The sequence below is a fragment of the Trachypithecus francoisi genome, unplaced genomic scaffold (assembly GCF_009764315.1).
Source record: "Trachypithecus francoisi isolate TF-2019V2 unplaced genomic scaffold, Tfra_2.0 Lachesis_group15, whole genome shotgun sequence".
Classification (NCBI taxonomy): domain Eukaryota; kingdom Metazoa; phylum Chordata; class Mammalia; order Primates; family Cercopithecidae; genus Trachypithecus; species Trachypithecus francoisi.
The window spans coordinates 51027289-51053503 of NW_022681460.1; the positions used below are offsets into that span (position 1 = coordinate 51027289).

At 45.5% G+C, this 26215-nt stretch overlaps 1 protein-coding gene across 1 annotated transcript in view; it reads right to left on the reverse strand.

The window, feature by feature from the left end:
- Window positions 1-26215, reverse strand: part of BEND3 (BEN domain containing 3) — a 51202-nt gene that overhangs the window by 19418 nt on the left and 5569 nt on the right. The window contains exons 2-3 of the mRNA XM_033234754.1: window positions 12902-12949; window positions 12164-12366 (exon numbers count right to left, since the gene is read on the reverse strand). Coding sequence (XP_033090645.1) covers window positions 12164-12366; window positions 12902-12938 — 240 coding nt within the window. The 5' untranslated portion in view covers window positions 12939-12949. The remainder of the gene's footprint in view (window positions 1-12163; window positions 12367-12901; window positions 12950-26215) is intronic.

Below are 26215 nucleotides of genomic sequence, written 5' to 3' on the forward strand. Positions count from 1 at the left end.
AAAACTAGCTGTGCATGGTGGCGTGCACTTGTATAGTCCTAGCTACTTGGGAGGCTGAGGCAGGAGAATTGCTTGAACCCGGGAGGTGGAGGTTGCAGTGAGCGGAGATCACATCACTGCACTCCAGCCTGGAGACAGAGCAAGACTCAGTCTAAAAAAAAAAAAAAACGGAGACCAAATCCAGGACTGGAGAATGCTGCTCTCTCCCTTCCTTCCTCTCCTCCAACATTACTGAAGGACTATTCACAGGAGTTCCTTGTACTCAGGATACCATGTCTGCTTATTAAGAAAAAACTGGCTGGGCATGGTGGCTTTTGCCTGTAATCCCAGCACTTTGGGAAGCCAAGGTGGGCAGATCACAAGGTCAAGAGATTGAAACCATCCTGGTCAACACAGTAAAACCCTGTCTCTACTAAAACTACAAAAATTAGCTGGGCATGGTGGTGTGCGCCTGTAGCCACAGCTACTAGGGAGGCTGAGGCAGGAGAATTGCTTAAACCCGGGAGGCGGAGGTTGCAGTGAGCCGAGATCATGCCACTGTACTCCAGCCTGGGTGACAGAGCAAGACTCCATCTCAAAAAACAAGAAAGAAAAAACCCTACAAGGCTGGGCCAATAATCCCAGCACTTTCAGAGGCGAGGCGGGTGGATCACTTGAGGTCAGGAGTTTGAGACCAGCCTGGTCAACATGGCAAAACCCCATCTCTACTACAAATACAAAAATCAGTGAATGCCTGTAATCGTAACTACTTGGGAGGCTGAGGCAGGAGAACCACTTGAATCTGGAGGTGGAGGTTGCAGTGAGCAGAGACAGCACCACTGCACTCCAGCCTGGGTAAGAAAGCAAGACTCTATCTCAAAAAAAAAAAAAAAGGGAAAAGAAAAAACTACAAGGCATACTAAGACCAAACCAGACTCACAGGTGGTAGGGATGCTGGAATTATCAAACAGAGAATGTGAAACAACTATGATTAATATGCCAAGGACTCTAATGGCTAAAGTAGACAACATGCAAGAATAGATGGTCGGCTGGTTGCAAGCACTTTGGGAGGCCGAGGCGGGCGGATCATGAGGTCAGGAGTTTGAGACCAGCCCGATCAACATGGTGAAACCCCATCTCTACTAAACATACAAAAATTAGCTGGACATGGTGGCACACACCTGTAATCCCAGCTACTCAGGAGGCTGAGGCAGGAGAATCACTTGAATCTGGGAGGTAGAGGTTGCAGTGAGCTGAGATCGTGCCACTGCACACTCCACAGCCTGGGTGACAGAGCAAGATTCCATCTCAAACAAACAAAAACAAAAACAAAAACAGATGGTCAAGGGACACACAAATGAAATACCTTTTTTTTTTTTTTTTTAGAGACAGGGTCTTGCTATGTTGCTCAGGCTGGTCTTAAACTCTGGGCTCAAGCGATCCTCCCGCCTCAGCCTCCCAAAGTGCTGGGATTACAAACATGAGTCACCACACTCGGCCTGAAATTCTAAGAAATGATAAAAAAGAAATTCTAGGTATAAAAAAAAACACTGTAATAGAAATGAAGAGTCCTTTTTTTTTTTGTTTAGAGACAGGTTCTTGCTTTGCCCCCTCCCGGCTGAAATACAGTGGTGCAATCTTGGCTCACTGCAGCCTCAAACTACTGGCCTCAAGCAATCCTCCTGCCTCAGCCTCCTAAGTAGCTAGCTAGGACTATAGGCATGTGCCACTACACCCAGCTAGAAGAATCCTTTTGATGGGTTTTTTGGTAGGCTGGACATGGCTGAAAAAAGAAATCTCTGAGTTTGAGGATATCTTAATAGATACCTCAAAAACAGAAAAGCAAAGAGAAAAAGGACTGGAAAAATTGAACAGACTGACCAAGAACTGTGGGACAACTACAAAAAGTGTTACAAAGGGTGGTACATATACACCATGGGAATACATGGAAAGACAGAAAGGAATAGAAGAAATATTTGAAACTACAATGACTGAGAATGTCCCCAAATTAAGGTAAGATACCAAACCACAGATCTAAGATGTTCAGAGAATAGCAAACATGATACATGAAAAACAAAACAAAACAAAACAAAACAATCCACTATACCTAGGCATATTGTTTTCAAACTATAGAAAATCAAAGATAAAAAAAAAATCCTGAAAGAAGTAAGGTGGGGAACAAAACACTTTACCTATAGAGGAGCAAAGATAAGAATTACACTGACATTCTCCTTAGAAACTGTGCAAGCAAGAAGGAAGGGGACTGACATTCAAATGCAGTAAAGTGGCAGGATGCAAAAGCAACATACAAAAACCAGGAGTATTTCTATGTGCTGAAATTGAACAATCTGAAAAAGAAATCAAGAAAGTAATATAATTTACGATAGCTACACATAAAAATAAATTATCTAGGAATTAATTTAACCAAAGAAGTGAAAGATCTCGGCCAGGCGCAGTGGCTCATGCCTGTAATCTTACCACTTTGGGAGGCTGAGGCTGGCTGATCATCTGAGGTCAGGAGCTGGAGACCAGCCTGGCCAACATGGCGAAACCTGGTCTCTACTAAAAATACAAAAATTAGCCGGCCGTGATGGCGGGTGCCTGTAATCCCAGCTACTTGAGAGGCTGAGGCAGGAGAATCACTTGAACCTGGGAGGTGAGGTTGCCAAGATTGCCCCATTGCACAGCAGCTTGGGCAAAAGAGTGAGACTCTGTCTCAAAAAAAAAAAAAAAAAAGTGAAATATCTCTACAATGAAAATGGTAAAACATTCATGTGAGAAACTGAAGAAGACACAAAAAAAGGAATGATATTCCACATTCATGATTCGAAAAATCAATATTGTTAAAGTGAAATATTATCCACACTACCAAAAGCCAACTAAAGATTTTATTTTTTTTTTCACGCCTGTAATCCCAGCACTTTGGAAGGCCTAGGCGGGTGGATCACAATGTCAGGAGACTGAGACCATTCTGGCTAACACGGTGAAACCCCGTCTTTACTAAAAATACAAAAACAAACTAGCCGGGCATGGTGGCAGGGGCCTGTAGTCCCAGCTACTCAGGAGGCTGAGGCAGGAGAATGGTGTGAACCCGGGAGGCGGAACTTGCAATGAGCTGAGATTGTGCCACTGCACTCCAGCCTGGGCGACAGAGCGAGACTCCGTCTCAAAAAAAAAAAAAAAAGGATTTTATTTTTTTTGAGACACAGCCTCGCTGTGTCACCCAGGATAAAGCGCAGTGATAGGATCTCGGCTGACTGCAACCTCCACCTCCCAGGTTCAAGCGATTCTCCTGCCTCAGCCTCCCGAGTAGCTGGGACTACAGGCACGCGCTACTGTGCACAGCTAATTTTTGTATTTTTAGTAGAAATGGGGTTTCACCATGTTGGCCAGGCTGGTCTCGAACTCCTGACCTCAAATGATTCACTCACCTCAGCCTCCCAAAGTGCTGGGATTACAGGCGTGAGCCACTGCACCCGGCTACCAATTACAGATTTAATACAATCCCTATCAAAATTCCAGTGATATTCTTCACAGAAACAGAAAAAATAATCCTAAAACTTATATGGAAGCACCAAAGACCCAGAATATCCAAAGCTATCCTAGAACACACCTGAAGGAATCACATTACCTGATTTTAAATTATACTACAGAGGCCAGGTATGCTGACTCATGTTTGTAATCCCAGCATTTTGGGAGGCCAAGGCAGGCAGATTGCTTGAGGTCACGAGTTCGAGCTCATCCTGGCCAACATGAAGAAACCTTGTCTCTAATAAAAATACAAAACTTAGCTGGGTGTGGTAGCACATGTCTGTAATTTCAGCTTCTGGGGAGGCTGAGGCACGAGAATCACTTGAACCTGGGAGGTGGAGGTTGCATTCAGCCAAGACTGCGCCACTGTACTCCAGTTTGGGCGACAGAGCAAGGCTCTGTCTCAAATAAATAAATAAATAAAATAAATTAGGGAGCTTGTTGCCAGAAATGTTCAAAGGACTTCTTCAGCGAGAAAGAAAATGACAGAGGTCAGAAACATGAATCTACATAAAGAAAGAAAGTGCATCAGGGAAGGAATCACTGAAGGTAAAATAAAAACTTTATATTTGCCGGGCGCGGTGGCTCAAGCCTGTAATCCCAGCACTTTGGGAGGCCGAGACGGGCGGATCACGAGGTCAGGAGATCGAGACCATCCTGGCTAACACAGTGAAACCCCGTCTCTACTAAAAATACAAAAAACTAGCCGGGCGAGATGGCGGGCGCCTGTAGTCCCAGCTACTTGGGAGGCTGAGGCAGGAGAATGGCGTGAACCCGGGAGGCGGAGCTTGCAGTGAGCTGAGATCCGGCCACTGCACTCCAGCCGGGCGACAGAGCGAGACTCCGCCTCAAAAAAAAAAAAAAAAAAAAAACTTTATATTTGTTACTTTGAGAACTCTTTGTTCAAAATAATAACAGCAACAATGCAGTCAAGTATATATGCTCGCACGCGCGTGTACACGCACTTATATATAAATGAATGACAGCAATAACACAAGGGAGAAGAGGGAGGAATTTGGACTCTTTCATTATAAGGTACTCACACCACTCCTGAAGTGGTAAGTTATTTGAACATGTACTTGGACTAGTTGTAAATATATGTTGCAAACTTGAGGGCAACCATTAAAAAAAAAGAAAAAAATATTTAAGAAAAAAGTATAATTAACATGCTAAAAAAAAGAGAAAATTAGGCCAGGTACAGTGGCTCATGCCTGTAATCCTAGCATGTTGGAAGGCAGAGGCAGTGGATCACCTGAAGTCAGGAGCTCGAGATCAGCCTGGCCAACATGGCAAAACCCTGTCTCTACTAAAAAGACAAAAATTAGCCAAGCATGGTGGTGGGCGCCTGTAATCCCAGCTCCTCAGTAGGCTGAGGCAGGGTAATTGCTTGAACTTGGAAGGCAGAGGTTACAGTGAGCCAAGACTGCACCACTACACCCCTGCCTGGGTGACAGAGTGAGACCCCATCTCAAAAAAAGAAAAGAAAGAAAATGAAAACTCAATTTACCAAAATTTGTGAAATGCAGCAAAAAGAGTTGTTAAAGGAAAATTTATAGTATTGAAAGCATATAATAGAAAAGATCTAAAAATCATCTAAGCTTTTACCTGAGAAAACTAGAAAAGCAAATTAAATCCAAGGTAAGCAGAAGAAAAGAAACAATAAAAATTAGTGTAGAAATCAATGAAATTGCAAATGGGAAATCAACAGATAAAAAAATCAATGAAACCAAAATCTGTTTCTCTGAAAAGATCAGTAAAATCCATATACCTCTAGCAGGCTAACTTAGAGGGAGAAAGAGGACACAAATTAATAATATCAGAAATGAGAGATCCCACTACAGACCCCATGGGCATTGAAAGGATGATAAAGGAACACTATGACCAATTCTATGTCCACAAATTTGATAACCTAGAGGAAAGACACTAATTCCTTAAAAGACACAATCTTCTAGAACTCATGGAAGAAGAGACATTCCGAATAGGGCTTTATCTATTAAAGAAATTGAATCAGTAACTAATAGCCTTCCAGAATACAAAGTACCAGGCCCAAATGGGTTCAAAGGTGAATTTTATCAAACATTTAAGGGAAAAATGATATAATTTCTCTACAGTCTCAGAAAACAGAAGCAGAGAAACTACTTCCTAACTCACTCTATGAGGCCAGCATTACCTTAATACCAAAACCAGACTAAGACATCACAAGAAAAAAAGCTACAGATATTTCTCATGAACACAGATGCAAAACCCTCAGTAAAACATTAGCAGGAGACTGATTTGAGTAATAATTCTGTCTCCCACGTGACCAGCCTCATGTTTAAAAAAATTGAGGCCAGGCATGGTGGCTCATGCCTGCAATCCTAGCACTTCAGGAGGCAGAGGTGGGCGGACTGCCTGAGCTCAGGAGTTGGAGACCAGCCTGGGCAACATGGTGAAACCCATCTCTACTAAAATACAAAAAATTAGCCGGGTGTGGTAGTGGGTGCCTATAGTCTCAGCTACTTGGGAGGCTGAGGCAGGAGAACTGCTTGAACCTGGGAGGCGGAGCTTGCAGACAGCCAAGATTGCACCACTGCACTCCAGCCTAGGCAACAGAGTGAGACTCTGTCTCCAAAAAAAAACTGATTTTATACACCATGACCAACTTAGATTTATCCTAGACATGCAAAGGGGTTCATCATTTAAAAATCAGTTAATGTAATCTACCACAGCAACAGGGTAAGACATGATCATGTCAATAAATATAGAAAAAGCACTTCACAAAATCCAACACCATTCATAACAAAAACTCTCAGTAAATTAGGACTAAAGGGAAACTTCCTCATCTTGAAAAAGAACACCTACAAAAATCCCACAGCTAATATCATACTTAATGGTTAGAAACCAGAAGGTTTCCCATTAAGATCAGGCACAAAGCAAGGATGTCTCCCTCTCCTCATTCCTTTTCAATATTGTACTGAAGGTCTCATCTAATGCAATAAGAAAAGAAAATGAAGTAAAAGGTATACTGATTGGGAAGGAAGAAATAAAACTGTCTTTCTTTGCATATGACATGATTGTCTGTGTAGAACACCCAAAAGAATCAACCAAAAACCAACTGGAACTAATAAGCAATTATAGGAAGGTTATAGTATACAAGGTTACTATACAAAAGTCAATTTTATTTCCTATACATCAGCAATAAACAAGTAGAATTTAAAATTAAAAACACAATACCATTTATATCAGGTCTCCAAAAACATGAAATACTTACTTATAAACCTAACAAAATACATATGTATACAAGATGTAGATGAGGGAAAGTACAAAACTGGTGAAAGTAATTAAAAAATTAAATAAATGGAGAGACATTCCATGCTCATAGAGAGGCAGACTCAGTATTTTCGAGATGTCAGTTCTTCCCACTTTGACCTATAGATTCAATATGATCCAAATCAAAATCCCAGCAAGCTATTTTGCTGATATCAATAAACTAGTTCTAAAATTTACATGGACAGACAAAAGCCCAGAATAGCCAACACAATAGTGAAAGAAAAGAACACAGTGAAAAGACGGATACTGTACTACCTGACTTCAACATTTACCAAAAAGCTACAGTAATTAAGACAGGGTGGTACTGGGGCAAGAATAAATGGATCAACACAACAGAATAGAGAGCCCAGAAGTAGAACTGCATAAAGACAGTCAACGGAAGCAATACAATGGAACACAGACGGTCTTTTCAACATATGTTACAGGACCAAACTGGACATCCACATGCAGATATGTCCATCTAGACATAGTCCTTACACCCTTCACAAAAATCAACTCAAAATGGATCACAAACCTAAATGTAAAATGAAAAACTATAAAACACCTAGAAGGTAACATCCGAGAAAATCTAGATGACCTTGGGTTTGGCAGTAACTTTTTAGATATGACAGCAAAGCCACAGTCTATGAAAGAATTAATAAACTGGACTTCATTAAAAGGAAACATTTCTGCTCCACAAGATACTGCCAAAAAGAATGAAAAGACAAGCCACAGGCTGAGAGAAAATATTTGCAAAAGACATATCTGATAAAGGACTGTTAATCAAAATATACAAAGAACTCTTAAAATTCAACAATAAGAACAAAACCCAATTTAAAAATGGGCCAGCCAGGTGTGGTGGCTCAAGCCTGTAATCTCAGCACTTTCAAAGGCTTGAGGCCACAGGGTTACTTGAGCCCAGGAGCTTGAGCCCGGACAACACAGCAAGATGCTATCTCTATAAAATAAAAATTAAAATGGGCCAAAAATCTTAATAGCCACTTCACCAAAAAAGCTACACTGCTGGCAAATAAGCATATAAAAAGATTCTCCACATCATATGTTGTCGGGGAAGCACAAATTAAGAGAACAACAGCCGGGTGTGGTGGCTCACGCCTGTAATCCCAGCACTTTGGAGGCTAAGGGGGGGTGGATCACCTGAGGTTGGGAGTTCAAGACCAGCCTCACCAACATAGAGAAACCCTGTCTCTGCTAAAAACACAAAAGTAGCCAGGTGTGGTGACGCGTGCCTGTAATTCCAGTTACTCCAGAGGCTGAAGCAGGAGAATCGCTTGAACCCAGCAGGCGGAGGTTGAGGTGAGCCGAGATTGCACCATGGCACTCCAGCCTGGGCAACAAGAGCAAAACTCCGTCTCAAAAATAAATAAATAAATAAATAAAACGACCAAAAAACTCCCATCTCTACAAAAAATTTAAAAGTTAGCCAGGCATGGTGCTGGCATGCCTGTACTCCCAGCTACTTGGGAGTCTGAAAGAGGAGGATCCCTTGAGCCCAGGGGTTTGAGATTAGTGAGCTGACGTGTCACTGCTTTTTTTTTTTTGGAGACAGGGTCTCACTCTGTCACCCAGGCTGGACTGCAGTGACACAACCATGGCTCATGGCAGCCCTGACCTCCCAGGCTCAGGTGATCCTCCCACTGCAGCCTCCCGAGTAGCTGGGACTACAGGTGTGTGCCACCACGCCTGGTTAATTATTTTGTAGAGACATGGTTTTGCCACATTGGCCAGGCTGGTCTGGAACTCCTGGACTCGAGCAATCCACCCACCTCAGCCTCCTAAGGTGCAGGGAATACAGGTGCACCTAGCACACCTAGCTATGCCACTGCTTTTACACTCCACCCTGGCAGCAGAGAGACCGTGTCTCAAACAACAACAACAACATAAAAACACAACCACTGGGTACAGTGGCTCATGCCTGTAATCCCAACACTTTAGGAGGCTGAGGCAAGGGGATCGCTTGAGGCCAGGAGGTTGAGAATAGCCTGGGCAACATGGTGAGACCACCCCCATCTCTACAAAAAAATTTTTTTTAAAAACTAAACAAACAAACAAAAAGCCAAGATACGACCACATAGCTATTATACTGGCCAAAATCCAGGACACTCACAACAGCAAATGCTTTCGAGGATGTGGAACAAGAGGAACTTGTTAGTTGGACTGTAAAATGGTCCAGCCACTTTGGAAGGCAGTTTGGTAGTTTTTTACCAAACTAAACATAATCACACTCCTTGGTGTTTATCCAAAGGAGCTAAAAACTTATGTCCACAAGAAAACCTATACATGGATGTTTATAGCAGCATTATTCATAATTGCTAAAACTTGGAAGCATCCAAGCATCCAGGATGTCCTTTAGTAGGTAAATGAATAAATAAACTCTGATACATCCAGGCAATGGAATATAATTCAGTGCTAAAAGAAAATGAGCTATCAAGCCATGAAAAGACATGGAGGAAACTCAAATGCATATTGCTAAGTGTAACAAACCAATCTAAAAAGTCTACATATTGTATGATTCCAACTTCATGACATTCTGGAAAAGGTAAAAGTATGGAGATAGTAAAGAGATCAGTGGTTGCTGGGGGTTATGTGGGAGGGAAGGATGAATAGACAGAGCATAACAGATTTTTAGGATAGCGAAACTACTCTGTATGACACTACAAATGCAAACCCACAGACAATACAAGCAAGAGTGAGCCCTAATGTAAACTACTGACTTTGGGCAATAATGTGTCAATGGGGGATCATCAGCTCTAACAAATGTATCAATCTGGTATAGAATGTTGACAATGGGGGAGGTTATACACATGTAGGGGTAAGGAAGTATATGGGAAATCTGTATCTTTTGCTCAATTTTTCTGTGAACCTAAAACTGCTCTATAAAATAAAGTCTGTTAAAACAAAAAGAAATGAAGTACTGACACATAGATGATGAACCTTGAAAACATTATGCTAAGAAGTCAGACACAAATGGCCACAGAATATATGATTACATTACATGAAATGCCTAGAATTGGCCAGGCGTAGTGACTCCCGCCTGTAATCCCAGCACTTTGGAAGGCTGAGGCAGGTGAATTACTTGAGGTCAGGAGTTTGAGGTCAGCCTGGCCAACATAGTGAAACCCTATCTCTACTAAAAATACAAAAATTAGCCAGGTGTGGTGGTGCCTGCCTGTAATCCCAGCAACTTGGGAAGCTGAGGCAGGAGAATTGCTTAAACAAGGAGGCAGAGGTTGCAGTGAGTTAAGCTCATGCCACTTCACTCCAAGCCTGGGCCACACAGCAAAACTCCATCCATCCATCAATCAATCAATCAATTAAAAATAAAAATGAAATGCCCACAATAGGCAAATCCTTAGAAAGTACATTAGTGATTGTCAGGAGCTGGAAAAGTAGGGAATGAGGAGCTACTGCTAATGGGCAGGGACTCTTTGTAAGGTTATAAAAATGTCCTAAAATTGCATAACTCTGTGAATATACTAAATACCATTAAACTAGTGCTGGGCGCGGTGGCTCACACCTGTAATCCCAGAACTTTGGGAGGCCAAGGCCAGCAGACCACTGGAGGTCAGGAGTTCGAGACCAGCCTGGACCAACATGGTAAAATCCCATCTCTACAAAAAATAAAAAATCAGCCAGGCGTGGTGGTCCACGCGTGTAATCCCAGCTGCTCAGGAGGCTGAGGCGGGAGAATCGCTTGAGCACAGGAGGCAGACGTTGCAGTGAGCTGAGATTGTGCCACTGCATTCCAGCCTGGGTGACAGAGTGAGACTCTGTCTCAGACAAAAAAATAATAATAATAAACCCACACATTAAACTATGTAACTTAAATTGGTGAAAGGCATAGTATGTGAATTATATCTTAATAAAGTTGTTTTGGGCCCAGTGCAGTGGCTCACACCTGTAATCCCAGCACTTTGGGAGGCTGAGGCAGGCGGATCACCTAAGGTTGGGAGTTCAAGACCAGCTGACCAAAATGAAGAAACCCCATCTCTACTAAAAATACAAAAATTAGCCGGGTGTGGTGCCGCACACTTGTAATCCCAGCTACTCAGGAGGCTGAGGCAGGAGAATCGCTTGAACTCGGGAGGCGGAGGTTGCGGTGAGCCAAGATTGCGTCATTGCACTTCAGCCTGGCCAACAAGAGTGAGACTCCGTCTCAAAGAAAAAAAAATTTTTTTTAACCCAAATAAATTAGAGAAACAAAGTCATTTAAAAAAGAAAAGCCATCCAGACCAGAATAAAGGGTTAGCACAAAAAAAAAAAAAAAAAAAAGAATAAATAAGATAGTAAATAAAGTATCACTCATCTCCAAGCACAGTGGCTCATGTCTGTAATACCAGCACTTTGGGAGGTCAAGGCGGGCAGATCACCTGAGGTCGGGAGCTCAAGACCAGCTTGGCCAACATGGAGAAACTCCATCTCTACTAAAAATACAAAATTAGCTGGGCGTGGTGGCGCATGCCTGTAATCTCAGCTTCTCGGGAGGCTGTGGCAGGAGAATCACTTGAACCCAGGAGGCAGAGGTTGCAGTGAGCTGAGACTGTGCCACTGTACTCCAGCCTGGGCAAGAAGAGCAAAACTCCATCTCAAAAAACAAAACAAAACAAAACAAAAACCAACAAGCCTATCACTCAATGTTGCATGATGTGGAATGTAGGTCCTCACTATAAACATGTACATTTAAATCTTGGTTAAAATCTTAGTCTCATCATTATGCAAATTAAAGCCTCACCAAATCCCTAAAATATATAACTTCCCAATTTGTTTGGATCTGCCCTAACATCCAACGGGAGAAATAAAACAAACCAATTAAACAAAGAGTTGGCTGTGCACTATGGCTCACACCTGTAATTCTACACTTTGGGAGGCCAAGTCAGGAGGATCACTCGAGGCCAGCAGCTCAAGATCAGCCTGGGCAACATAGTGAGAGCCAGTCTCTATTTAAATAAATGAATGATCGATTTAATTTAGGAAAAGACCTGACCTCCAGCTAATGCCCCACTTTTTGCAAGAATCAGCTACTATGTCAAGTGTGGTAGGCTTACGTTAACTGTCCTCCTTATCAGCAAGCCCCTGCTTTCCCCCACAAAGCACAGCAAGTAACGTAAAAGCAGCTGCAATGTGAAGGCTCCCTTTACCCACCAGGAATCCAAACACAAACAAGAATTCCAGTTGAAGACAGACACCTTCGAGAAACTGAAGCCAGAGATGGGACAGCTTAAATGAAACCTTCCCATGCCCAAGGGTTCAGCAGTTGCTGGGATGCCAAAAGAAGAGGGAGATTCAGCATGGAATCAGAGAGGGTTAGAGCCCAAGCAAAGAGTGACAGTGGCCGGGCCCTCACCTCGGGGATCAGCCGCCTCCTCTTCACACCAGGGACAGAGTCTAGCAGGCCATCGCTGACCAGCTGCTTTCGTTTGCTGGAGTCCTGCAGGGCAGCGAGGACGCTGTCCACAGAGTGCTTCTCCGAAGTCCTGGAATTCACGGAGCAGTCCAGAGCAGCATCTTCGGCCTCTGTCTCCACTTTCACAGTGATACTTTTTAGAACTGTGTCAGAGAAGAAATAGGGCTCAGTGGGAAAAACCAGGGCTGCTCAGAAATCAGCAGGGTTCTCCGAGCAGCAGGGTGTCTGTGGGCCGCTCTCTGACACCAGCGTTCAGATAATGATGTCTAGTCATAACAAACCTGCGCTTTCCAACAATGCAATCTTTATCTCACCGCGCTAGTGCTATACAATAAAGCCATGTTCCAAGAGCATGTAGTTCAAATTGGTTTAAACATATTTTTGGGGAGGGAAGGCAGTGGAAGGAGAGAACTAAAATATTATCTTTTTGTGCTTTAAAAAAGTAACTTTTAAAAAGAGACACAAGGTGCTTATAACAAGTGTGTGGGTGGAGGGGGATGGGAACCGGATAACAAGTGTGTGGGTGGAGGGGGATGGGAACCGGGTAACAAGTGTGAGGGTGGAGGGGACTTTTCACTATATAACTTTGTATATTTTTGGACCATGTGAATGTATGACCTAATCAAAAGTATTCAGTTAAAAACATTTTCTAAAAAGGGCATTTTTTTTTTTTTTTACCTTCTTCTACATCTTCGGTGAATTCAGTTGAGTTCATCTTCTATTCCACTAAATAAAAAGACAAAGACAATGTATTGACTTATTGCTTGATTTATTTCTTAGTTTTCTCTACCCACAGAAAATCCTCTTACCCTCCCAACCCCGGCTCTAGGTAATAGAGCAGCACAGCACTGTGGAAGCATATGTCCTCATAATCTCGTCTGCAGACACTCAGGAGCTGCCAGACCTTGTGCATCCCTGCTGGGAGCTCTTCTCCAAGACTTTATGTGAGCAGAACATGTCTTATAGCATCCACTGACAGCCACTTACTGAGCCATGGGAACATGACTGAACAAATCAAGTCTTAAAAAAGACCCCAATTTTAATTATCTCTTTTAAGTCCATGCTTATAAATTCCAGCCACGCAACAAAGAGGCTGAAGGATGGGGGTTATGGATCCTGAAATCTTAGGACTTCAGGTCATCAAGAGAACTGTGCTGCTCATGACATGAAGGTGGCTACTAGCCACAACTGGCTACTGAAGACTCAAAATGTGGTTAGTCCAAGGGAGATGTGCTGTAAGTATAAAATACACACCAAATCTCAGACTTAGCTTAATAACAGAAATGCATGCCGGGCGCGGTGGCTCAAGCCTGTAATCCCAGCACTTTGGGAGGCCGAGACGGGCGGATCACGAGGTCAGGAGATCGAGACCATCCTGGCTAACATGGTGAAACCCCGTCTCTACTAAAAAATACATAAAACTAGCCGGGCGAGGTGGCGGGCGCCTGTAGTCCCAGCTACCCGGAAGGCTGAGGCAGGAGAATGGCGTAAACCCGGGAGGCGGAGCTTGCAGTGAGCTGAGATCCGGCCACTGCACTCCAGCCTGGGTGACAGAGCCAGACTCCGTCTCAAAAAAAAAAAAAACAGAAATGCAAAATATCTCACTAATAATTCTTTTTTGTTTTTTAGAGGAAAGGTCTCACTCTTGTTACCCTGGCTGGAGTGCAGTAGCACTATCATCGCTCATTGCAGCCTCTGATTCCTGGCTTCAAGCAATCCTCCTGCCTCAGCCTCTGGAATGGCTAGCACTACAGGGATCACATGCCTCCACACACAGCTAATTTAAGGACATTTTTTTGTAGAGATGGGGTTTCACTATATTGACCAGGCTGATCTTGAACTCCTCAAGCGATCCTTCCACCTTGGCCTCCCAACTTGGCACCTCCACTGCCCCAACTGGAATGGAACTGACACCATGAAGCAATCCCATGAAGCTGGGATTACACGTGTGAGCCACTGTGCCCAGACCTAATAATTGTTTTATACTGATTACATGTTGATATAATATTTTGGACTTACTGGGCTAAACACAATACTTTATTTCATTTATTTATTTATGAAACAGTCTTGCTCTGTCACCAGGCTGGAGTGCAGTGGCACAATCTTGGCTCACTGCAACCTCCCCCTCCTGGGTTCAAGTGATTCTCCTGCCTCAGCCTCCCGGGTAGCTGGGACTACAGGCACGCACCACTATGCCCAGCTAATTTTTTGTATATTTAGTAGAGACGGAGTTTCACCATATTGGCAAGGATGGTCTTGATCTCTTTGACCTCGTGATCCACCCACCTCAGCCTCTCAAAGTGCTAGGATTACAGGTGTGATCCACCGTGCCTGGCCAATACAATACTGTATTAAAACTAATTTTATCTGCTTTTTAAAACGTGGCTACTAGAAAATTTAAAATTACATATGTGGGTCACATTATATTACTTAGTAGATAGTGTTAGCATAGCCCTTCCTTCAGAAGCAACAAAGAGAAAAAGGTGTTGTGGATTTTTTTTGTTGTTTTTTTGAGATAGTCTCGCTCTGTCACCCAGGCTGGAGTGCAGTGGCGTGATCTCGGCTCACTGCAACCTCCGCCTCCCAGGTTCAAGTGCTTCTCCTGCCTCAATCTCCCAAGTAGATGGGACTACAGGCGCATGCCACCACTCCCAGCAAATTTTTTGTATTTTTAGGAGAGACGGGGTTTCATCATGTTAGCCAGGATGGTCTCAGTCTCCTGACCTCGTGATCCACCCACCTCAGCCTCCCAAAGTGCTGGGATTTGAGGTGTGAGCCACTGCACCCAGCGGTGCTGTGGATTTTTAAGTGTAGGGCTTTGGAGCTCCACACAGTCTGGTCCAAACAGACCAGGTGAGGGAATTAAGCAAGAAAGGGGGACAGTGCTTTGTTCCAGGCTGCAGGATCTGAAGCAGAACCTGCCCCTGCTCCCACTGCCCCAACTGGAATGGAACTGACACCATGAAGCAAAGTACCACTAAAACAAAACAAACAAAATTATCACTAAGTCTTTGAGATCCCCTGAATACCATGACAGCATGTACATAAATAGTACAAGATACAAAGGTAGTAACATTTGGAGAAGAATATACATTGCAACCTTTAATGTTGACACTGGGGAGTTGTGATCCCCACAACTGATTAAGCTGACTACAAACATAGAGTTCTCATTTTGGTTGAGGATGACTGGAGAGCAGGACCAAGAAGTATCTCTTAAGAAATTTCTGGGCCGGGCGCGGTGGCTCAAGCCTGTAATCCCAGCACTTTGGGAGGCCGAGACGGGCGGATCACGAGGTCAGGAGATCGAGACCATCCTGGCTAACATGGTGAAACCCCGTCTCTACTAAAAATACAAAAAACTAGCCGGCGACATGGCGGGCGCCTGTAGTCCCAGCTGCTTGGGAGGCTGAGGCAGGAGAATGGCGTAAACCCAGGAGGCGGAGCTTGCAGTGAGCTGAGACCCGGCCACTGCACTCCAGCCTGGGCGGCAGAGCGAGACTCCGTCTCAAAAAAAAAAAAAAAAAAAAAAAAAAAAGAAATTTCTGGCCAGGAATGGTGGCTCATGCCTGTAATCCCAGCACTTTGGGAGGCCAAGGTGGGCGGATCACCTGGGGTCAGAAGTTCAACACCAGCCTGACCAACATGGTGAAATCCCATCTCTACTAAAAATACAAAAATTAGCTAGGCACAGCGGCGCACGCCTATAGTCCCAGCTACTGAGGCAGGAGAATTGCTTGAACCCGAGAGGCAGAGGTTACAGTGAGCCCAGATCGCGCCACTATACTCCAGCCTGGGCAACTGAGTGACTCTGTCTCAAAAAAAAAAAAAAAAGGGCCGGGCGCGGTGGCTTAAGCCTGTAATCCCAGCACTTTGGGAGGCCGAGACGGGCAGATCACGAGGTCAGGAGATCGAGACCATCCTGGCTAATACGGTGAAACCCTGTCTCTACTTAAAAATACAAAAAACTGCCGGGCGCGGTGGCTCAAGCCTGTAATCCCAGCACTTTGGGAGGCCGAGACGGGCGGATCACGAGGTCAGGAGATCGAGACCATCCTGGCTAATACGGTGAAACCCTGTCTCTACTGAAAAATACAAAAAAAAACTAGCCGGGCGACAAGGCAGGCGCCTGTAGTCCCAGCTACTCGGAGGCTGAGGCAGGAGAATGGCGTAAACCCGGAGGTGGAGCTTGCAGTGAGCTGAGATCCGCCACTGCACTCCAGCCTGGGTGGCAGAGCGAGACTCCGTCTCAAAAAAAAAAAAAAAAAAAATACAAAAAACTGGCCGGGCGCGGTGGCTCAAGCCTATAATCCCAGCACTTTGGGAGGCCGAGACGGGCGGATCATGAGGTCAGGAGATCGAGACCATCCTGGCTAACACGGTGAAACCCCGTCTCTACTAAAAATACAAAAACTAGCGGGCGAGGTGGCGGGCGTCTGTAGTCCCAGCTACTCGGGAGGCTGAGGCAGGAGAATGGCGTAAACCCGGGAGGCGGAGCTTGCAGTGAGCTGAGATCCGGCCACTGCACTCCAGTCCGGGTGACAGAGCGAGACTCCGCCTCAAAAAAAAAAAAAAAAAAATACAAAAAACTAGCCGGGCGACGAGGTGGGCGCCTGTAGTCCCAGCTACTCGGGAGGCTGAGGCAGGAGAATGGCGTAAACCCAGGAGGCGGAGCTTGCAGTGAGCTGAGATCTGGCCACTGCACTCCAGCCTGGGTGGCAGAGCAAGACTCCGTCTCAAAAAAAAAAAAAGAAAGAAACTCTGTAAAGCCATCTAAAATGTTCAGTGAAACATTCAAGGAGTAGCCACAGAATGGTGTGTGTTTGACATACAGTACCTGTTTTAGATGGGTGAATGGGGCGGGGATGGCAGCAAGAGGGAGAGTGTGTCTGGGTGATCCATGAGCACAATCATCACTGCAAAGGTTACTAATAATGGCAACACATACAGTGCTTATGATGTGAAGCACTATTCTCAGTGCAAGAACAGTGCACAATAGTGCAAGACAGGCGCAATTCTTTTCATCCCTGTATTGCTAATTTTCAGAGGAATGAGAAAAGCAAAATGAGATTTATTTGAAACTGAAAATAATTCCTACTCATCAAGCCATCTCCTACCTGAAAAAACATTACATACAGTGTGATATTGACAGAAAACAAATAATAAGTCAACTTCAAGGGTCTGAGAACTATTTTACCAGAGGCAAATTTTAGTGGAAAATTTTAAATTTTTCCACTGTATTTAAAGGAACTATACCTCGCTTTGGATCACCATCATCTGAGCTGGGTGTCTCTGAGCGGCTAGGAAGGCTGGACAATGCCAGGCAGAAATTCAAGACCGGATTCCCAGCCTGGTAGGAGGTCTCTCAAGGAAACACACTGCAGGTCACCTGAATGCCCCTGCCCTTGGAAACTGCCATGGTCACATAACCCATTCCTGCCAATCAAGGGAGTTCTGAGATACAGAACAGATGGGGAGAAACGATGGCTGTCAGAGATGGGCATACTGTACAAAACAAATTACATTTGGCAAGGCAGAGAGGGAGGGGACGGCGGTTGGTTTATCTGGGGAGGAAAAGGGTCACAGTGAAAGAAAAATTGCAGAGTCAAAGATTGTGGTAAGCAGAAAGCATTAAAAGGTTGGGCAAATACTAGAACAAAACAAAACAGGCATCGATGAAAGAACGTAGCAGACGGGGCCACGGGTGGTGAGAAGGGCAGTATATTTATCTGCCATTATATTCGCCCAACCATGTGTCTCTGGCAGGCCCATCACATAGGGAGCAGTGCAGGGCGGGAGTCCACGCTGCCGCATGGAGTCTGCTGGGAATGTGGCGTGGTGAGCAGAAAGCCTACTTTCTGTTTTTTTTATTTTTCCTTGTTTCCAGTGGGGTTGGAAGGAGGCTATTTTCTGAACCACCACCATGTGACCCTACAGCAGGCAATTTGGCCTCTGAATTCTGAGCCCCTAGAAAGTGATGAAGGAAGAGCACAATCTCAGCTACCTGTAGTGGGCAGAGACCCCAGAGGGCTCATGCAGCTGAGGTAGGAGGAAGGGGTACTGGTGCGGCTGCCTGGGCATTCAAGACACCGAGTGCCTGTGCTTTGGAAAACACTTCCGTGTCCATTTATAGACTAGTGACAGATGCTAGGTTAGCCCAGAAGTAGCCCAGAACACAGCATGGTGGGCCCCTTCCCTCCAGGCTAGCAAATCAGCCTCCCTTATTAAGAAGCTGGGGAATTTCCCATTTGCAAGGCCTGGAAACCTCGCACCTGCCCCTGGCTTGCACAGTGGGAGTGAGGTGAGCATCCCCTGTAACATCTGCAGCCCACCAACTTCACACCAGGCACTGGGCTGGCCACTGCATGTGTGCCTGTGCCTCACCCTGAGCTATTTTAGTTCCAATTTCAACAAATAGAGAAACCCAGGACAGGTAACTCCTCCAGTGTTACATCGCTGAGTGGCAGAACCTGGATTCAAATCCAGTCTTTCTGTGCCTTCCCTCAGCCAGCCAGGGAGGAAATAATAGAGTCTTCATTCTTTTGTTAAGCTTCTTCTGATGAACCATGGGCCTGTTTCCAGACTTGAGTCCCTCTATCCAACAGCACCAGGAAACCAAGTCTCCTTCTGCCTCCCTTAGGACTCTGGAAAGCCAGTCTGCTCCGAGGGTAGAACAGACTCCACCCCACAATACAGAAAAGCTTCTACAAGAGAGACATGTAGCCACTCCCTTCATCCCCAGCTGCCGCAGGGACAGCACATCAACAATGTCACAGCTGGGCAGAAAGGGGATGGGGAGCACATTGCTACCTCCATTTCCTGGTCACCTGCCCAGATGAGGGTCACAAGCTCTGCTCCTCCTGGGTGGACACCCAGCACCCAGATGCCTAGCATGCCACAGACATTCCTCTCGCCTGCCTGACTACAGGCTATGTAGGCGCTGCCACAACTACCCAACGACAGCAGCACCTGCCTCCTAAAGGCTGCTGTGAGCATTCCCTTTGCCTCCTGGACTCTGCAGAACTTCTCATTCTGACATTCTCTCACTTTCAAAACGCTCTCATGCCTCCCACTACACACCTCAAATTATGGGACAGTCAACACACCTGCACGTTCCCCAAAATCAACTTTCTCCCCAAGGGATGTCTCTTCTACGTCCCTCAGACAGCTGAGCTAAGCCTAGGAAAAAATAAAAAGAAAAAGAGGCCAGGCACGGTGTCTCACACCTGTAATCCCAGCACTTTGGGAGGTCAAGGCGGGTGGATCACCTGAGGATGGGAATTGAAGACCAGCCCGACCAACACGGAGAAACCACATCTCTACTAAAAATACAAAATTAGCTGGGCGTGGTGGCGCGTGCCTGTAATCCCAGCCACTCAGGAGGCTGAGGCAGGAGAATCGCTTGAACCCGGGAGGCCTGGGCAGTAAGAGCGAAACTCCATCTCAAAAAAAAAAAAAAAGAAAGAAAAAGAAAAACAGAAAGGAAAGGCTGGGTGCAGTGGCTCACATCTGTAATCCCAGCACTATGGGAGGCCAAGGCAGGTGGATCACGAGGTCAGGAGATCCAGAACATCCTGGCTAACACAGTGAAACCTGTCTCTACTTAAAAAAAAAAAAAAAAAAATCAGCCGGGCGTGGTGGTGGGTGCCAGTAGTCCCAGCTACTCGGGAGGCTGAGGCAGGAGAATGGCGTGAACCCAGGAGGCAGAGCTTGCAGTGAGCTGAGATCGCATCACTGCACTCCAGCCTGGGCAACAGAGTAAGACTCTGTCTCAAAAAAGAAAGAAAAGAAAAAAACGAAAAAGAAAGAAGAAAAAGAGAGAAGCCCTGACCAAGCCAAGGGAAAGTTTAAACAAAAGAAGGAGACGTGTGTCCATGAGACCCATGCAGCTTGCAGCTGCCTGGAGTTAAAATGCCGCAGTTTTCAAGACGTGAGAGAGCAACTCCCAAACAAGACCAATCTCTGGTGGTTAATTTAATAAGTGAAAATGCTTCTGTGTTTTTCTTAAACAAATAGCCTAGGAAGCCCCAGGCAAAATGACTGTCATTGGTACAAAAAGGTTTTAAATGTTGCAGAGCTCACAGGAATATATATATATAATTTTATTTAAATGCCTACTAGTCTCTGTCCTGCAGAGAGAGATAGGCACTGTTCCATCTTCCATTCAGGGCACATGGGTGAGGAAAGATTAGTAGGTCATCAGAAAAGCCTTCAGTTTACAAAAAGCACAAAAAGGAGGATAATCCCAAATGTTCAGAAATAACAAGATGCTTTAACCACTCAAATATCAAATTACAATGGATAAGTTGTTTAAGTTGGCTACATAAATCCAGTAACTTGCAGGGCTTAGGGCTACTTCTATGCTTCATGCTGCAATCCGGATGAATCTGAATCCTGACTACCAGCATGCACTTGCCTTGACTGGAAGGGACACTGTGGAGGGAAGAAAGGCTGTGAAGAAAGGCAAGGAAAAGGCAGAGAAGTGAGAACCATTCACTGCTGCTTAGGAAGAACCACATCACAAAGAGATGGAAAAGCTGGAAAGAGTTACACATTACAGGACACTTCACCTTTTTAGAGTTCATTTTAAGAGGGAAGACACATTATGTGGCTTTTCCCCATTTTTTATCAGGTAATATAGTCATGTCTTAATATCCTGGGGGTTGGTTCCAAGACTCCCAATGACACCCAAATCCGCAGATATTCAAGTTCCTGATAAAAAAAAAAAAAAAATAGTGTAATATTTGCATGTAACCTATGTACATCCTCCTGTATACTTTAAATCATCTCCAGATTACTTATAATAATACAGTGTAAGTGGTATGTAAATAGTGGTTATATTGTATAGCTTTTTCTTGGTGTAATTTTTTATTGGTTTTTCTTTTGGATTTTTTTTTTTTCAAGATGGGTTCTGTCACCTAGGCTGGAGTGCAGTGGTACGATCGTGGCTTGCTATAGCCTTAACCTCCTGGGCTCAAGGCATCCTCCCACCTCAGCCTCCCAAGTAGCTGGGACCACAGGCATGTGCCACCACACACAGCTAATTTTTTATTTTGTAGAGACAGGCCTCCCTGCATTGCCCAAGCTGCTCTCAAACTCTGGGGCTCAAGCAGTTAACCCACCTCGACCTCCCAAAGTGCTGGGATTAGAGGCGTGAGCCACTGTGTCCAGCTCCAGCTTTTGGAGTATTTTCTACCTGCAGTTGGATGAACCTGTAGATGTGGCGGGGCCGACTGTACATCCACACAGAATAAAAATCAGCAAACACAAAAGGATATTAGGTTAAACAGTCCCCTGTCGGCTGGGCGCAGTGGCTCACACCTGTAATCCCAGCACTCTGGGAGGCCGAGCCAGGCGGATCATGAGGTCAAGAGATGGAGACCATCCTGGCCAACATGGTGAAACCCCATCTCTACTAAAAATACAAAAATTAGCTGGGCATGGAGGCACCCGCCTGTAGTCCCAGCTACTCAGGAGGCTGAGGCAGGAGAATCGCTTGAACCTGGGAGGCAGAGGTTGCAGTGAGCCAAGATCGTGCCACTGCACTCCAATCTGGGCAGCAGAGAAAGACTCCGTCACAAAAAAGAAAAAAAAAAAAAGAGAACTGGGATGGGAGATGACATGGTCATCTAAGCAGGGGGCAGTTGATCAGGATCACTGGCCTTTTCCCTGCCAAGTCCATAGATTTCCAAAAGGACATTCTCTAGTGCACCCACAGGTGCTGGGAGTGGCCCAGGGTACCTTTCTATCAAGTTCTTTGAACAGTCGGTTGCTGTGGAGAGAGCAGACAGACCTGGTCTTTTGTGACAGTAGCGTAAGCCTAATCAGAGCTGCCAGAGGCCTGCGGGCCGGGGAGTCACACAGGACAAGCGGCAGGCCCAGAAATGGGAAGTACTTGGGCTTCCTGCAACCTGGAGGTTCAAATTCCAGCCAGCTGACTCCGGATTTTACCCTGCTAGATCAGAGATGTCCTCGCCACTGGGCTGAGGTGCCAGTCCGAGAAGACCTGGCCCCAGCAGCCCTGACCTCATGTCACTCAGGGGCAAATACCCGTTGCCCCTAAGAGCTGTTTCCAGGTGTAAACTGAAGCAAACTCTCACTACCGGAAGATTCCCTAGAGAATGTGGGCCCCAGAACAGGAATGTGATTGGAATCTGAGACAATGGGGATGGTGGCTGTGTGGCCCCTACCACACACAGAAGGTAAAGTGGAGAGAATATGCTCAGTCATTAACAAAACAAACTCAAGGATTTAAAAAATTTAACCAAGACCTAAACCTTACTTCAGTCTTTTCACAATTGCCATATGTCTGATTTGATTTCAAGGAACCTCTCTGCTACAGGTGACACTGACTTCTAAAAATTAAACCTAGAAGACAGTGACGGTAGTTATATTCGTGTGGCACAGGCTCCGCATTCTAAATGTTATGTATGTCAACGCACACAGTCCCCACAAGCACTGCTTCTTGTGCAGATAGGGAATGGGCGGGGGGGGGGGGCGCGGTGCATTTGTGCCAGCCGATGGATGCTGCCAAGACCAAGGAGCAGGAAGGGCCTTCCCGGCATAAGAGCTTCATTCCAGCCCTCCAAGGAAGCTGGGACTGAGGAATGGGCCATGATCTCCCGGCTTTCTTTCCCTCTTCCTGCTAACTGTGAGCGGGGAGCAGGTGCATGAGCAAGTCAATTAGCCAGATGGGCCAGCCTGTGACCAAGGCAGGAACTAGTGCAGGTGACCCCCCTAAAAATGGAATTGTCCACTAAACTTTGGTCAGATGGAACTGCATGAAACCCTGGCTTTCAATCCAGGTTTTTCATTTTTTTTTTTTTTTCCCAGAGATGGGGGTCTTGCTCTGTTACCCAGGCAGAGTTCAGTAGTATGATCAGAGCTCACTGTAGTCTTGAACTCCTGTGCTCCAGCTCCTGTAATAGGAGCTGGACACATCTACCTCACCTCATCAAGTTTTTGTGAAAATTACAAAGGAGAAAGTGTCTGACACATAGCACTGAATGTTACCTATTATAAAACTGCTTCTTTTTTTTTTAAGGAAAAGATGTTTAAAGTGCATTTTATTTTTTTATTTTTTCGAGACAAAGTCTCATTCTGTCACCCAGGCTGGAGTGCAGTGGCACGATCTTGGCTCACTGCAAGCTTTGCCTCCTGGGTTCCTCCTGCCTCAGCCTCCCAAGTAGCTGGGATTACAGGCATGCGCCACCATGCCTGATTAATTCCTGTATTTTCAGTAGAGACAGGGTTTTACCATGTTGGCCAGGCTGGCCTTGAACTCCTGGCCTCAAGTGACCCACCCGCCTCGGCCTCCCAAAGTTCTGGGATTACAGGTGTGAGCCACCCTGCCCAGCCTAAAGTATATCTTAATAGTGAATTTTTAAGAACTGCAAATTAAATAAAATGGCTTAAAAGATTAAAAAGATTTAGTAAGTTTTCTTTCCAATGAAACATAGAAACTGGAGGGAGGGGGATGAAACCAAATAAAACGCTCTCCCTGAGGACAGGAAGAATGTTCCCATGCCATCTACTTTGGTGCCGTGGGTCTCTGGGTTCACAGGACCAGCTGGGAGCCTCGAGGCTCTCAGGACCCAGCCCCCTTGGCAGTGGCATTCTGCCCAAGGGATTTGCAGGACATGTTCGCAATTTGTTTTTATTTTTAGGCACATCTGCAAATGCAGTTTGAAAAATACCAGTCCTCATAAAACCAGGGCAATTTTCCTCTGAGTTTTTCTAAAGCTGTAATTGTAGCTGCCTTCCTTATTCAGTCAGAGCACAACCTCATCTTCCAGCATGCAGCCAAGCACAGCCGCACAACCCTGCCTGAGCGCCTGTGATTTGGTATCTTAATCTTTGGTCACTTGGGTCTTCTGAGTCTTGAGTAAATGTGCCATCTTCCCCAGCTAAGAAGTTCCACTTACATTCTCCCGAACCTCATGGAGGGCTACCTTCTCACATGGCTCACAGGAGACTCTGCTTATTAACCTTGGTATGCAGAAGCTGAGGCTCAAGGTGGAAGGAGGGACCGCACGTTCCAGCATCCAACCATGTGACCGACTACACAACAGTGACTAATTTTCCTAGGAGGTATAAGCTGAGTTTCCGCTGCACTTCCCATTTTTTCAAGTGTTTTATCTTGTGATCACACAAGCTAATTAGGGTTTACTGCACCTCCAATCCTAAGCAAGCCTCAGTCCTTCCCTTCTGTCAGCTCCACGCTCAAACCAACAGCCCGGGACATACCAGAAAAGGCCAGCAAGTAACTTATTCAACGGAGCAATCAATGCCCTGATACTGATGCAACTATGTTTCACTAGTCAGAGATAACTGAAAATCAGACAAAAGGAGAGGTGGTCACAGGTAGAAAAAAAAATTAAGAGGGCTGATTGATTTGAGACAGAATCTCTGTTGCCCAAGCTGGAGTGCAGCGGTGCGACCTCGGCTCTCTGCAACTCTGCATCCTGGGTTCAAGCAATTCTCCTGTCTCAGCCTCCCGAGTAGCTGGGAATACAGGCATATGCCACCACACCTGGTCAATTTTTGTATTTTTCAGTAGAGATGGGGTTTCAGCCATGTTGACCAGGCTGGTCTCGAACTCCTGGCCTCAAGAGATCCAGCCACTTCAGCCTCCCAAAGTGCTGGGATTACAGGTATGAGCCACCACACAAAGCCAAAAGGGCTGACTTTAAATACAGGTTTCAACTTGGATTAAAAATTATGGGGGGAGAGGTGGGGATTTGGGCATGGTGGCTCTTGCCTGTAATCCCATCACTTTGGGAGGCTGGGGTTGAGAGATCAGCCTGGCCAACATGACAAAACCCTGTCTCTACTAAAAACACAAAAATTAGATGGGTATGGTGGTGTGGGCCTGTAATCTCAGCTATTTAGGAGGCTGAGGCAGGAGAATCCTCGAACCTGGGAGGTGGAGGGTCCACTGAGCAGAGATAGTGCCACTGCACTCCAGCCTGGGTGACAGAGCAAGACTGTCTCAAAAAAAAAAAAGAAAGAAAAAAAAAATTGAGGTGGGGCAGGCATAGCAGCTCACACCTGTAATCTCAGCCAAAGGCAGGTGGAACACTTGACTCCAGGAGTTTGAGACCAGCCTGGGCAATATGGTGAATCCCATCTCTATAAAAAAACACAAAAAATTGCTGGCACGGTGGCTCACGCCTATAGCCCCAGCACTATGGGAGGCCGACGATGGCATATCACTTGCGGTCAGGAGACCAGCCTGGCCAACATGGTGAAACCCGACACGTCTCTATTAAAAATACAAAAATAGCCAGGTGTAGTGGCGGACACCTGAAATCCCAGCTACCAGGGAGGCTGAGGCAGGAGAATTGCTTGAACCCGGGAGGCGGTGGTTGCAGTGAGCTGGGATCATGCCATTGCACTACACCCTGGGCAACAAGGGCAAAACTCTGTCTCAAAAAAATTAGCCAGATGTGGTGGCACAGGCCTATAGTTCCAGCCACCTGGGAGGCTGACGTGGAAGGATCATTTGAGCCCAGGAGGTTGAAGCTGCAGTGAGCTGTGATCGTGTCACTGCACTCCATCCTGGGTGACAGAGTGAGACCCTGACTCAAAAAAAAAAGGAAGCTGGGCACGGTGGTGTGCACCCATAGTCCCAGCTATTCAAGAGGTTCAGGGGGAAGCATTGCTTGAGCCTAGGAGTTCAGGATCAGCCTGGTCAACACAGCCAGACCCTGTCTTACAAAAAAATGGAGGGACAGCATGGTATCAGGTGACCTGCTGAGAAAACTTCAGCTCTAAAACAACAGTTTGTAGAAGTGGTTTTCATATGAAATTTACAGACTAACATGCCAAGCATTCACTGCCACTCTTAAAATAGCCCCTCTCATGTTTAACACTCTGAAGGCTGACACTGGCATGGAGAGCTCTTAGTTTGGCATGTGTGGGGAACTTGCGGCAGCTAATCCCAGAAACCACAAGAGCTCTGGGTTGAAACAATGACGTTGCAAGAAATACTGA